Below are 10,034 nucleotides of genomic sequence, written 5' to 3' on the forward strand. Positions count from 1 at the left end.
TTTGGTGTGGAGAAATACAGGGAGAGGCCAGAGTGAGAAATGGTAAGTGCAACCATTTGTTCCCTTCTAGGGTCCCTGAACTAATAAGTAATGACTCCTTATTTCCCCCTTTGCCCCGAGACTTTGCAGTAACAGATAGCTGTTAGCAATGAGGTGTCCTGCGAACAGCAGAGGGAACTCGGGCAATGGGGTGAGTGTGGATTGCTGGTCACTGTAGCTTTAGGGAAGCATTTCAGCGCTGTGACTGAATCCCATCTGAGTCTGGTGAAAGTCCTTTGGAGTTGTTACAATGTTTACATGTGGGCTTTTGAGTTGATTATGTATTTATTTGGTAGATCAGCACACCTTTATAGGCAAGGGTAGAGTTACTTCAGGGATCAGTCGGCTTACAGTGGGTGCTAGTCTTAATTCTCTTAGGGTTCCCCTAAGGTCTTGATTTATGCCCTCTCAGCATCTTTGCTTGCACCTCACTTTGTAGTAAACGACTCCTTATTTACCAGGTAGAACTGCCTTAAGAGGCCATAGCTCAGGTGCTGTATGCAATGGTACTGACTTAGTAAGACCAGTCTCACTTTTCATACTGACTTAATGACTACCATTGCCTGGAACCTGCAGATAAAGACATCCTCCTGCTTATCAGTTTATTGATCTATTCTATGCTAGGAATTAGGAGAGGAAGATGAGAGCTTAGAGGATTTGAGGCTCTAGATGAGGAGGAAAAAAAATGAGGCAAGAAGGGAACCCTTCTGTTGATACTTCTAACGTTGTGATTTCCTTCTGTAGTTCCTCTGCGTAGCTGTTTTGTATGTGAGTGTTCTGGTGAGGCTAGGCAGGACCAGAGGGGATGGTGGAGGGGTGTTCTCTCAAAATTTCCTCCACCAGTGGCTTCCACCATAATAAAGGTAGGACAAAATAAGAGTTCTGGTGTCTGTCTAATGTAGAGTTAGGTACATGTGTAGACGAAGGTAACATCATCCAACTCTTAAAATGAAGCCATGTGGAGATTGGCAATATTTACCATTGAGAACACAGGATGCAGTCTGCCAAGTCTGTCTTATTTCTTGTAGCTTACAAAGAAGAGCATGCTAAGATTCACAGGTGAAAATACCATGCGAGTCAGTCTCTAAGCTCACTGAAAACAGTAATTAACCCAGTTCTAATCTCAACACTGGATAATTACATGTAGTCTTTCAGATACTTAGCTATGTAGAAGCAGTTAAGATAACAGCAACCCGTTTCAGGCTTTATAAATGTTAAACCAAACTGAGACAAATCAAAAGTTTTTATTTAGTGTAAAGTCAGAAACACAACATCTTTAAAATGCTCATAAGTTAAATGAAGGCCGCAGTAATGGGATGAATAGTGGTACATAGATTAAATGACTACTATATACAGACTGCTGATGGGTCAAATATCACGATCCAGTCTTACAATACACAACCATGATGTTGAGATTCCTTGATCCCACAACTGCTCAAGTCTAGTAAGTGCATGCTGTGTTACTACTTGGTGTTTGTGGATGTCGCCCGCAGTGCGGATGGAGACGTGTAGTGACATGGCCTGAAAGCTAGAATGGCTGTAATGAAGTACAGTTTGTACAAGTCAAATGCTTGGTGAGGTGTGTGTCTTCAGTGCTCAAACCCTGGACAAGCCCTGTGATTTACTCCACCTGCTAGAAATTTCTGCACGTATTCAAAATTTCAGATAGACAGCAATGTGACAAAGCAATCCAGAGATGTTTAATAGTAACATCAGCTGCTTACAGGACCCTGTGACACAAACAGTATCAGCCACGTGTGCCTTGGTGGGTGAAACTTTTGGTCATCTCATTTCTTGACACAGACTTTGTACACAACCTTCAAGCCACAAAATATTAGTGCTTTGTTTCTAGTCATTTTAACTCCGCTGAGGCTCCAGTGAGAGCTTTGCAGTCATTTTAAATAGAGAGAAATGGGAGATCTCACGGTAACAGCTTACAGATGAGGAATAGCAGTGCTTAGCTGCCAAGAAGCTTGTGTTCTGAGATGGATTTATCCTGCCATGACATCCACTCATTCACTTCCTCCAGCTTTGCTTTACGCAATCTATCACAGCAAAACGGAAAGAGAAGCTTATACTAATAGTTCCCTTTTGTTAAAAGGTAAAATAAAATGACTTCATTACTAAAGAGGCAGATCTCAGTTTTAGGTGACATCCGTAATAAGTCCATCCTGCTCCATGGCAAGATGAAACAGACCTAATGGTACCAAGCTAAAATTAACAGTGCTGTTTGTATTTCAACTTCTGCTCTTCTCTAACACCGATTATGCTAGATGTACCCTTTCTAGGGGAAGTGCTGGCACCCAGAATCTGGGCTGAGCTCCTTCTAACAAAGCCAATGCAGTGAACTAAAACAGGACACCTTGACATCAGGCACTGCTCATTGCAGCCCAGATCTGACAGACGACAGCCTCTTCTGCTCTGGATGGTTTTGTGCTATGTCTCTAGAGGTACTTCACAAGCTCTGGCCCTGTGGCAGGTAAATAGCTGCTGTAAGGCCTGAAGCAAGGACAAGTTTGGCACTTCAGGAGGAAAGTAAAAAGGTGGCAAGGAAGGACTTGTTCTCAGCTTCTCGCTACTCCACCCTGTTCACAATGAGCAAGAGGAAGAACACTGCTGGCTTTCTGTTAGTCAAGCTTATTACTCAGGTTTTGGGTGAGTTTGGTTGAATAGTATGTTACAATGCAGAACCTGACCTTTCTTTAAGGAAAGAAAGTTAAAACAGTTTGAAGTGTAGATCTTAGAAATGATACACGTTAGTATTGCATCCATTTGATATTTCCCTGATGCAAGTTACTTATCCTTGTTCACTTTCACTTAACCCTTTCCAAAAAATGTTGTTTTCCTGCATGCAAACTGTACAAATTATGTCAGATTGTTACTGCTTCACAAAAATTCCTAACTGGTTTATAGGCTTCTGTTTAAAGCTGTTTTGCAGAGATGTGAACGGTACTACACAGTAATCTATCAACAGTTGAGGTGAAAAAGGTGATGCAATTAGCCTTTGAATATTTTTATCAAGTAAGTTTTCAACACCATTTTGTAACTATCATTTTCCTAGTCAAGAACACCAAGACCTCTAAGAGAGCCAACAAGACGTGTTTGTTTAAGTTGACAAACTGAATCCCATTCTTAACAAGATATGCTCATTTTTAATACAAATACGAAAGTCTAGTAAGTCTCTACACTGTAATTGCACGTTGCTTAATCTTAATATACAAACTCGCATCTCCTGTTCATGATAATGTTCTTAATTCTGCTTATTACTGAAGTTTATAATCTTCAGGAATCCAGTGAAGCCACAAACTAAGATAATTTTAGCTTATGTAGCCTATGCCCATGAAAACAAAAAAGACAGCAGCAATACAATGACATCGCTTGTGAGCCAACCCCTACTTCCTTTTGCTTTTTGTGTCAGTGGTTTGGAAAACACTAGATGCTGACATCAGATTTTCTATATACTGTCCAAGAACTTGGTTTTCTGATTTCAGTTTCAGGTTTTCTTCCTTAACAGCATCTACTCGTGCTGAGAGATCTGTGAAGGTGACATTATAAGAGGAAAAAAAGAAAAGAGGAATTAGACACATGCATCCAATAATGAATATATTCTGTGTGCCTACATCAATCATGCGGGTTTTGCTAAATGTGGGAAATGCTGCTTTAAGGTATTGCTTTAGATAAAACCTGGGCAGAAGTTCCACAATAGGTGGTACAGAAAGTTTCAAATCTACTTTCCCTGTTAATCTGTGTTCTTTCTGAATTGAGTGCAGCTAAACTATTTGGAAACCAAGATGTAGGTCAGCTGAGGATCCTGGGAAGTTAAATGTATCACCCTTCAGCCTGTTGTGAGCAAATTCTGCATTACAGAAGAGGGGAAGAAGAAGTTGACATCACTAATGTTTCTGAAGCCTTGTTTGTGTCCTTCCAGCTGCGTAAGCGATGTACTTCTAACCAGCAGCACTGTCAGCCCAGGACAGCCCAGAACAGTAAGGTTCTCCTTTTAATTCACATTGTGCTTATGAAAAATCTGAGTGCTGAACTGCTAACCTTCAAGTGTGTGCTGCAGTTCCAAAACTTGATTAATAAGCCGTGTTTTCTCTTCTAATTCCACCTGATTCTCAGCCTCAACAGCTGCAATAAATCATAGGAGCTTTAATGTAATAGCCGGGAATTACACTAGGCAGAAAAGATAACAGTGAAGAAGAACATTAAGAACTTATACCGTCCATGTCAGCATTCATCATTGTAGAAGGGGCTCTTTCAGCTTTAGAACTCAGCCGGCCCGACCGACGGTCTGCTTAAGGTAAGAAGGGAACAGAAAATTGAGGCTGTGGCCGTAGATTCCCCTCGGCTCCATCACCCAGCGCCGTGCAGCCGATCTTTCTGGAAGCGGCTCCCGCAGAGGCCGAGCGGCATCAGCCGCCCGCTCTCACCGCCCATCCCGTTCCGTTTCACGGCAACCGCGGTACGGCCGGACCCGGCTGCCTCGCTCCCCTCCGCCAGCCCTCGCCCCACCTCCACGGCCCTACGGAGCATCCAGGACCTCGGGAGCGGCTGCCGCAGGCGCCGGGGCCCGGCTTGGCGGCGGCCCGACGCGAGGAGCGCACCGACCCACCCCCCGGGGAGCAGCCGGCCGCCTGCCCGCGCCGCCCCCCGCACCGACCGTCCCGCCGGGTCCCCACCTGGCGCTCCCGCGGGCCGCGCAGCGCCGGCCCGGCCGCAGCCCCGCCGTTCGTTCCGCTCTTCCTTCCTTTCCTCCCGCCGCGCCTGCGCCAGCGCCGCGCCTGCGCCGGGCTCTGTCGGGCAGCGCGGGTGGGAGCTTGGAACGAACCGTGCCGCCTTCCTAGCGCGGGCGCTGTGACACGGGGCTGAGCCCGCGATCCTGCGGGCAGCCGCTTTGTGTTTCTAAAAGCTGACCCGGCACGGAGCGGCCCGCATCTGCTTCCCTGCGCTTTCCCCTCTCTCTGAGAAGGGTGCGGTAAGTGCCAGCTACCCGCAGGTCCGTGCAGGTGCTCAGCCCTGCTGTGCGGCTGGTTTTGGGGTACTTAGCACGAGGCTGGCAGACTTGGTTTAACGTGTGTTCACAGAGCTGCTCTGTTTTGGTTCTGTTGTAGGTCAGCTTACTGCTTTCTACCTCAGAGAAAATACGTCAAGTGAAATACTGTCAGCACATGATGCAAATGAGTCGGTTTTTGATATTTAGCAGTATTCCAACGCACGTTCTGTGGTTTAAAGAAGGACTTCGAAGGTCCTCCTTGCTGGAACGCCGGGGTGCTGCCCTTAGTGATCTTCTGCTGCTCAGTTTATTAAGCTGTTTTTACGCTTACACTCTCCATCCCTTTGCTTCAGGTGAGTGGGTTTTCTGACTGAAGAGCTACAAAGAGAGCTTGTAATGCTGAGCAGCCTCAGAGCTTCCGAAGTCAGAAGTGACTGAAATGTAACCAAGAACCAGTGCTAATCCCTTTCGTTCTTACTAATTCATTCTGTGTCCTCTGAGGCAGTTTTTTTTTTTTTCAAAGCCATCAGAGCCAAGCTCCCAATGCTGTTACCTGTGTTATATTCAATTTAGAATGGTGACAGTTACTTTACAGATGCAATCACTTAGACTTAGCATGTGTACTGCGTTCCAGTTAAGAGTTCCTAAAACTAACCGACATAACTAGAGAAATGAATATGTTTATTATTAATTGATTAATATTATTAATTTCACTGAAAGAGCTTTTTTTTTTTTTTTTTTTTTGTTTTGTTTTGTTTCAAATAGCAACAATCTCCCTTAGGACATAAAATCAGAGAATGGCCTGGGTTGAAAAGAACCGCTATGATCACCTAGTTTCAGCCCCCCTGCCATCTGCAGGATCTCCAACCAGCAGACCAGGCTGCCCAGAGCCACATCCAGCCTGGCTTTGAATGCTTCCAGGGATGGGGCATCCACAGCCTCCTTGGGCAACCTGTTCCAGTGCTTCACCACCCTCTGTGTGAAAAAAATCCTCCTAATGTCTACCCAAAACCTCCCCTGTCTCAGTTGAAGACTGTTCCCCCTTGTCCTATCAGTATCCACCCTCGTAAACAGTCATTTCCCCTCCTGTTTATACACTCCTTTCAAGTATTGGAAGGCCACAGTAAGGTTTCTCTGGAGCCTTCTCCAAGCTAAACAAGCCCAATTCCCTCAGTCTTTCTTCATAGGAGAGGTGCTCCAGCCCTCTGGTCATCTTAATTGCCCTTCTCTGGACCTGCTCCAAGAGCTCCACATCCTTCCTGTGCTGCATCCCCAGGTCTGCACGCAGTACTGCTGATGGGGCCTCATAAGAGCTGAGCAGAGGAGGACAGTCACCTCCCTTTCCTGTTGGCCTCCCCTTTTTTTATTGCAGCCAGAACACAGTTGGCCTTCTGGGCTGCATGTGCACACTGTTGGCTCATGATCAGCTTCTTGCCCACCAGGACCCCCAGGTCCTTTTCTGCAGGGCTGCTCTCAGGGACATCTCCTGTAAGGCAGAAATTAACCGCTAACCTGAGTGCATAGGTCTGTACTGTTACTGAACTGCAGGAGAGAATTCCATTGCCCTGAGCTCAGGTTTGAACAGTCCCTGTTTTTTGGAAATTTCATTTCTGGATCAGCTGTGTATGTGCTGTTTTCCCATGGCACACAGCACACACCAACAAGCTTTCCTTTCTGGCAGCAGCATTACAGGCACCAACAGCGCCTGCGTGTAGTGGCTGATGACAGAGGCTTCGCTGTTGATCACAAGAATGGAAATGCATTCTCCTTTTTACCAGAAGCTGTTGTTGAACGTATCTGTGAGACATTTGCTATTTGAACTGTGCTACTTTTTCCCTTAGAAGAATATGAAAAGGAAGGCAGTTGTCTCAAAATGTTGTAGATGGACTTTTTAGCAAGGTTCCATGAAGCTCTGCTGGTAATTTGGAGATGAAAACTGTATTTCTTTTGGCTAGGCAAAAAAAAAAAAAAAAAGAAAACCCTAACATAATACTTTTTTTTTTTTTTTTTTTTTGCCATGAAGAGGCTTTTTTTTGAGCAGAGAGAAATACGAAAACCTTTGCAGTTATTTGATGTCATCTCCCTGTTTTATTTTTGGTTTAATTTCCTCTTTATCTGTAATTCATTTATCTTTTTGAGCGAATTTTATCAAGTGCTGAGTTTCTAAATGGAAAGGTATTTCTTTCACTAGGGGTGAAACTATTTTCTGCTTTTAACAAGTGTTATTAATTAATGCTTTCCTTCATTTCAAATGCTCTTGCTATTGCTATTTAAATATTGATTAAGAAGTTTCTGTCTCGCTACCATTTTGTATTCATCTTGATTTACAAGAGAATAATTTTTTTAATACCTGTCTAACTAATGAATAGAGAAATGCATCTGTTTTGGAAGAGCGTTAGGTATTTAATATTCATGGTTTGCACTCAGTTAATTGCATTCAGTAACCCCTGTTGCTTTGCCACAGTGGCTTTTTTGGTGTGCTAAGAGAACTCTGATATGAAGGTTGTTTTCTTATACATTGCACATACATAGCACGTTGTTCTGCTTGTCTTTAGTTTCTTTGCACTCTGTACACTTTGAGAGGTGAGGGAAGACCTTATGCAATTGTAAACATACTGGAGTTCATTAAAATCAGAGGATCTGTATGATTTTACTTAAGATTTAATTACAGAATACTTTCTTCTAAAACGTCAGATCATCCTCAGGTGAAGTCTAGTAGTTGATAATTTGTATCAGTATCTACATATTGCTGGTCCACTTTCTTTTCTTAATTCCTTGCTGGAGCTTGCTGTTGGCCACCCTAAGGAATCTTTTTCTATCTTACTGTATACATTTTTTTTTATTTTTTTATTTTTTTTTTAAATCTTCCCATTCTTGGGGAATTGATGCCCATCTCCAGCCTAAAGGCTGTGAGATCCATTCTGGCTGTTAGCTTCTGTGCTCTGTGGTCACGATAATTAGTCTTAACTTGAGCTGGGAGAGCAAAGGAAAAGTGTTTGCTCTCAGACATGTACCAGTGCCTTCCTGTTGTAGGTTAGGAGTTTTCTGACACTTTGCTTCCCGGCCTCCAGGTGTTACTGTCTGGCAGAACAAATGGACTGGGGCTATCATATTCACCATAAAGCTTACTACGTATGTTCTTTCTATGTCGCCCTTGTGTAAAAAGCTTGCTTGAAAATGTCATTTACTCTCAGTTACTCTGAATTGCTTTTTCAGCTTATGAGTGACTTTCCCCAGCTCTTCACTTTTGTAGCAGGGGGGAAAGCTCTGGGATTGGCAGCAGATCCAGCATAATGAAGCATTGCTTGCTGTCCTCTTTGCGTTAAAATGAGCTCCCTTTGAGTTTGGGTGTGTTCATGCTGTCAGGAGTCATGTAGATGTAAGTGCTGATGTACAGCTAAGTCTTATTGCATGGTTACTCAGCAGCTACTTCAATATTAGTAGCATCTGCAGAGTCACAGGATATACCTTTTCCTACTGTCCTCCTTCTTAAGGGGAAATGCCAGGCCTGTAGCAATGGAAAGTTCTCCTGACAGCACAGCTTGCACCAGGATCTACATATTTGTCTCATTATGAATAGTTAGCTTAGTGATGTTGTCGTAGGGCTGAGTATGTTCTGCACCAACTAATTGCATTTAAATGTCCACTTCAGCTACACTGTCCTAACAAGAAACTGCTGTAAAACTGCTCTAAAATAAGATCTACTCAATTTTGTTTTTGTATAGGTGGTAAAGACAGCATGTACAATAACATTCTTTAAGCTAAAAATGAGACAAAGTAGTCCACTGTTTGGTGTTGTTTTTTTTTTAAAATAAAATAAAAGGACTCATAGCATTTGTTAGTCAGCAATTCAGTTGTGTAAGTCAGCACAGCTCTGTGACAGCCAACCTGAAGTTATCTGGTTGCTACTCTGGCCACACCTTTCTAAATAAATTATTATCGGTTCGTATTAACCCAGTTTTCCCAGTATGCAGAGGTAGCAGAACTATCCCTTACTATCCTTACTTCCCATTCCAAATCATTTCCATTCTATAAACCAGAAGGCCAGAAGGAGGCTTGTTTGTGTAGCTTCCTTTAAAACAATTAGTAATTGGGATTTAAGTGGATCAGCTCATTTCAGTTACCAATTAATTTGCATCCCTTCTTACCACTCTCTGCGTAGTAAGCCAGAGGTGATTGTTCCACATTCCTACTGTCTGTATTTATTTTGTCTGAGTTAATATTTCTGCAAGTCTCTCCACAAGCAGTGCAAGGCTCTCTGTTCTCAGGGGGTGAATGTATGTTACCATGTGCTGCTGTGGCAGAGCTGCGGTAGCCCCCTCACTGCCAGAATCTCTACTTTTTGTCACAAGACTTATTCAGTTACACAGCTAAAAAGTTCTACTTGGGGGTGTTTTCTTAAAAATACATCGTGCCTTATGATTAGCATTTACAGATTTGTGTTCTCACCCCATACTCAGCCCACCGCGTTTGTTTTGTCTCGATAGATAGTCACGGTTCCGTACCTGGATCGTCTGCCAAAGAAATGTTGGTGAAAGTGCCGTCCTCCTCATCGACGGGTAAATCCATTTTGTTTCCTCCTTTTGAAGTTGTCAGGGAAGCACATTTAAGCGTGGCAGTTGTCAGCCATTTTCAGTGCACGCAGCTTCACTTGTTAAATCCTTAATGATTTGAGCACAAGTGTTACCTGATCCTGCGGGCAGCTACACGCCGCGCGCTGCCGTATCTCCTCTGGACCTTGAGCTGCTGTCCGGAAGTCGTTAAGCTGGAAGATTCTACCAGCTTCATTGGATACGTGCTGAGCAAACACTGTAATTGCACCCCTTCTGGGAAAGAGCTGTGCCTTCACCTGAGTCAGGGGAGTGGTGGTGCTTGTGGTTATTCTCGAGGTGGTTTGCTCGTTTTGTTTTCTTCTTTTGGTAGAAGAGAAGTCTTAGCATTGTGCGATCATAAAATGTTACTTCAGGAACATTGAGAGGGGTTTTGTAGCAGCAAATTT

The 10,034-nt window shown here is 43.7% G+C and overlaps 1 protein-coding gene and 1 long non-coding RNA gene across 9 annotated transcripts; one reads left to right on the forward strand and one right to left on the reverse strand.

Moving 5' to 3' along the window:
- Positions 1-1,264: 1,264 nt before the first annotated feature.
- On the reverse strand, positions 1,265-9,770 carry SCOC (short coiled-coil protein). Of its 8 annotated transcripts, none has more exons than XM_052690086.1 (4): positions 9,541-9,770; positions 4,262-4,333; positions 4,087-4,170; positions 1,265-3,574 (listed from the first exon to the last, which is right to left on the reverse strand). In XM_052690086.1, the coding sequence occupies exons 1-4, from the start codon at positions 9,602-9,604 to the stop codon at positions 3,432-3,434; spliced, it is 363 nt and encodes a 120-aa protein (XP_052546046.1). In that variant the 5' UTR covers positions 9,605-9,770; the 3' UTR covers positions 1,265-3,431. The 8 variants fall into 8 exon arrangements, with proteins under 8 accessions (XP_052546046.1, XP_052546045.1, XP_052546049.1 ...); XM_052690085.1 differs by having other exon boundaries at positions 4,262-4,336; XM_052690089.1 differs by lacking the exon at positions 9,541-9,770 and adding an exon at positions 4,722-4,835.
- On the forward strand, positions 4,840-9,596 carry LOC128084218 (uncharacterized). The gene is made up of 3 exons (XR_008208390.1): positions 4,840-5,017; positions 5,154-5,388; positions 9,523-9,596. It is a non-coding gene; the product is annotated as an uncharacterized LOC128084218 (long non-coding RNA).
- Positions 9,771-10,034: the final 264 nt, after the last annotated feature.

Source organism: Tympanuchus pallidicinctus, unplaced genomic scaffold, assembly GCF_026119805.1.
Source record: "Tympanuchus pallidicinctus isolate F22 unplaced genomic scaffold, pur_lepc_1.0 scaffold26, whole genome shotgun sequence".
Classification (NCBI taxonomy): domain Eukaryota; kingdom Metazoa; phylum Chordata; class Aves; order Galliformes; family Phasianidae; genus Tympanuchus; species Tympanuchus pallidicinctus.

Coding starts and splice junctions, on each gene's coding strand:
- SCOC (XM_052690085.1), bottom strand. CDS start 9,604: ATGGATTTACCCGTCGATGAGGAGGACGGCACTTTCACCAACATTTCT. Junction 4,337..9,540: donor TTCTTTGGCAGACGATCCAG/GTACGGAACCGT, acceptor TCTTACCTTAAG/CAGACCGTCGGTCGGGCCGG. Junction 3,575..4,086: donor ACTGCAGCACACACTTGAAG/GTTAGCAGTTCA, acceptor TCACCTTCACAG/ATCTCTCAGCACGAGTAGAT.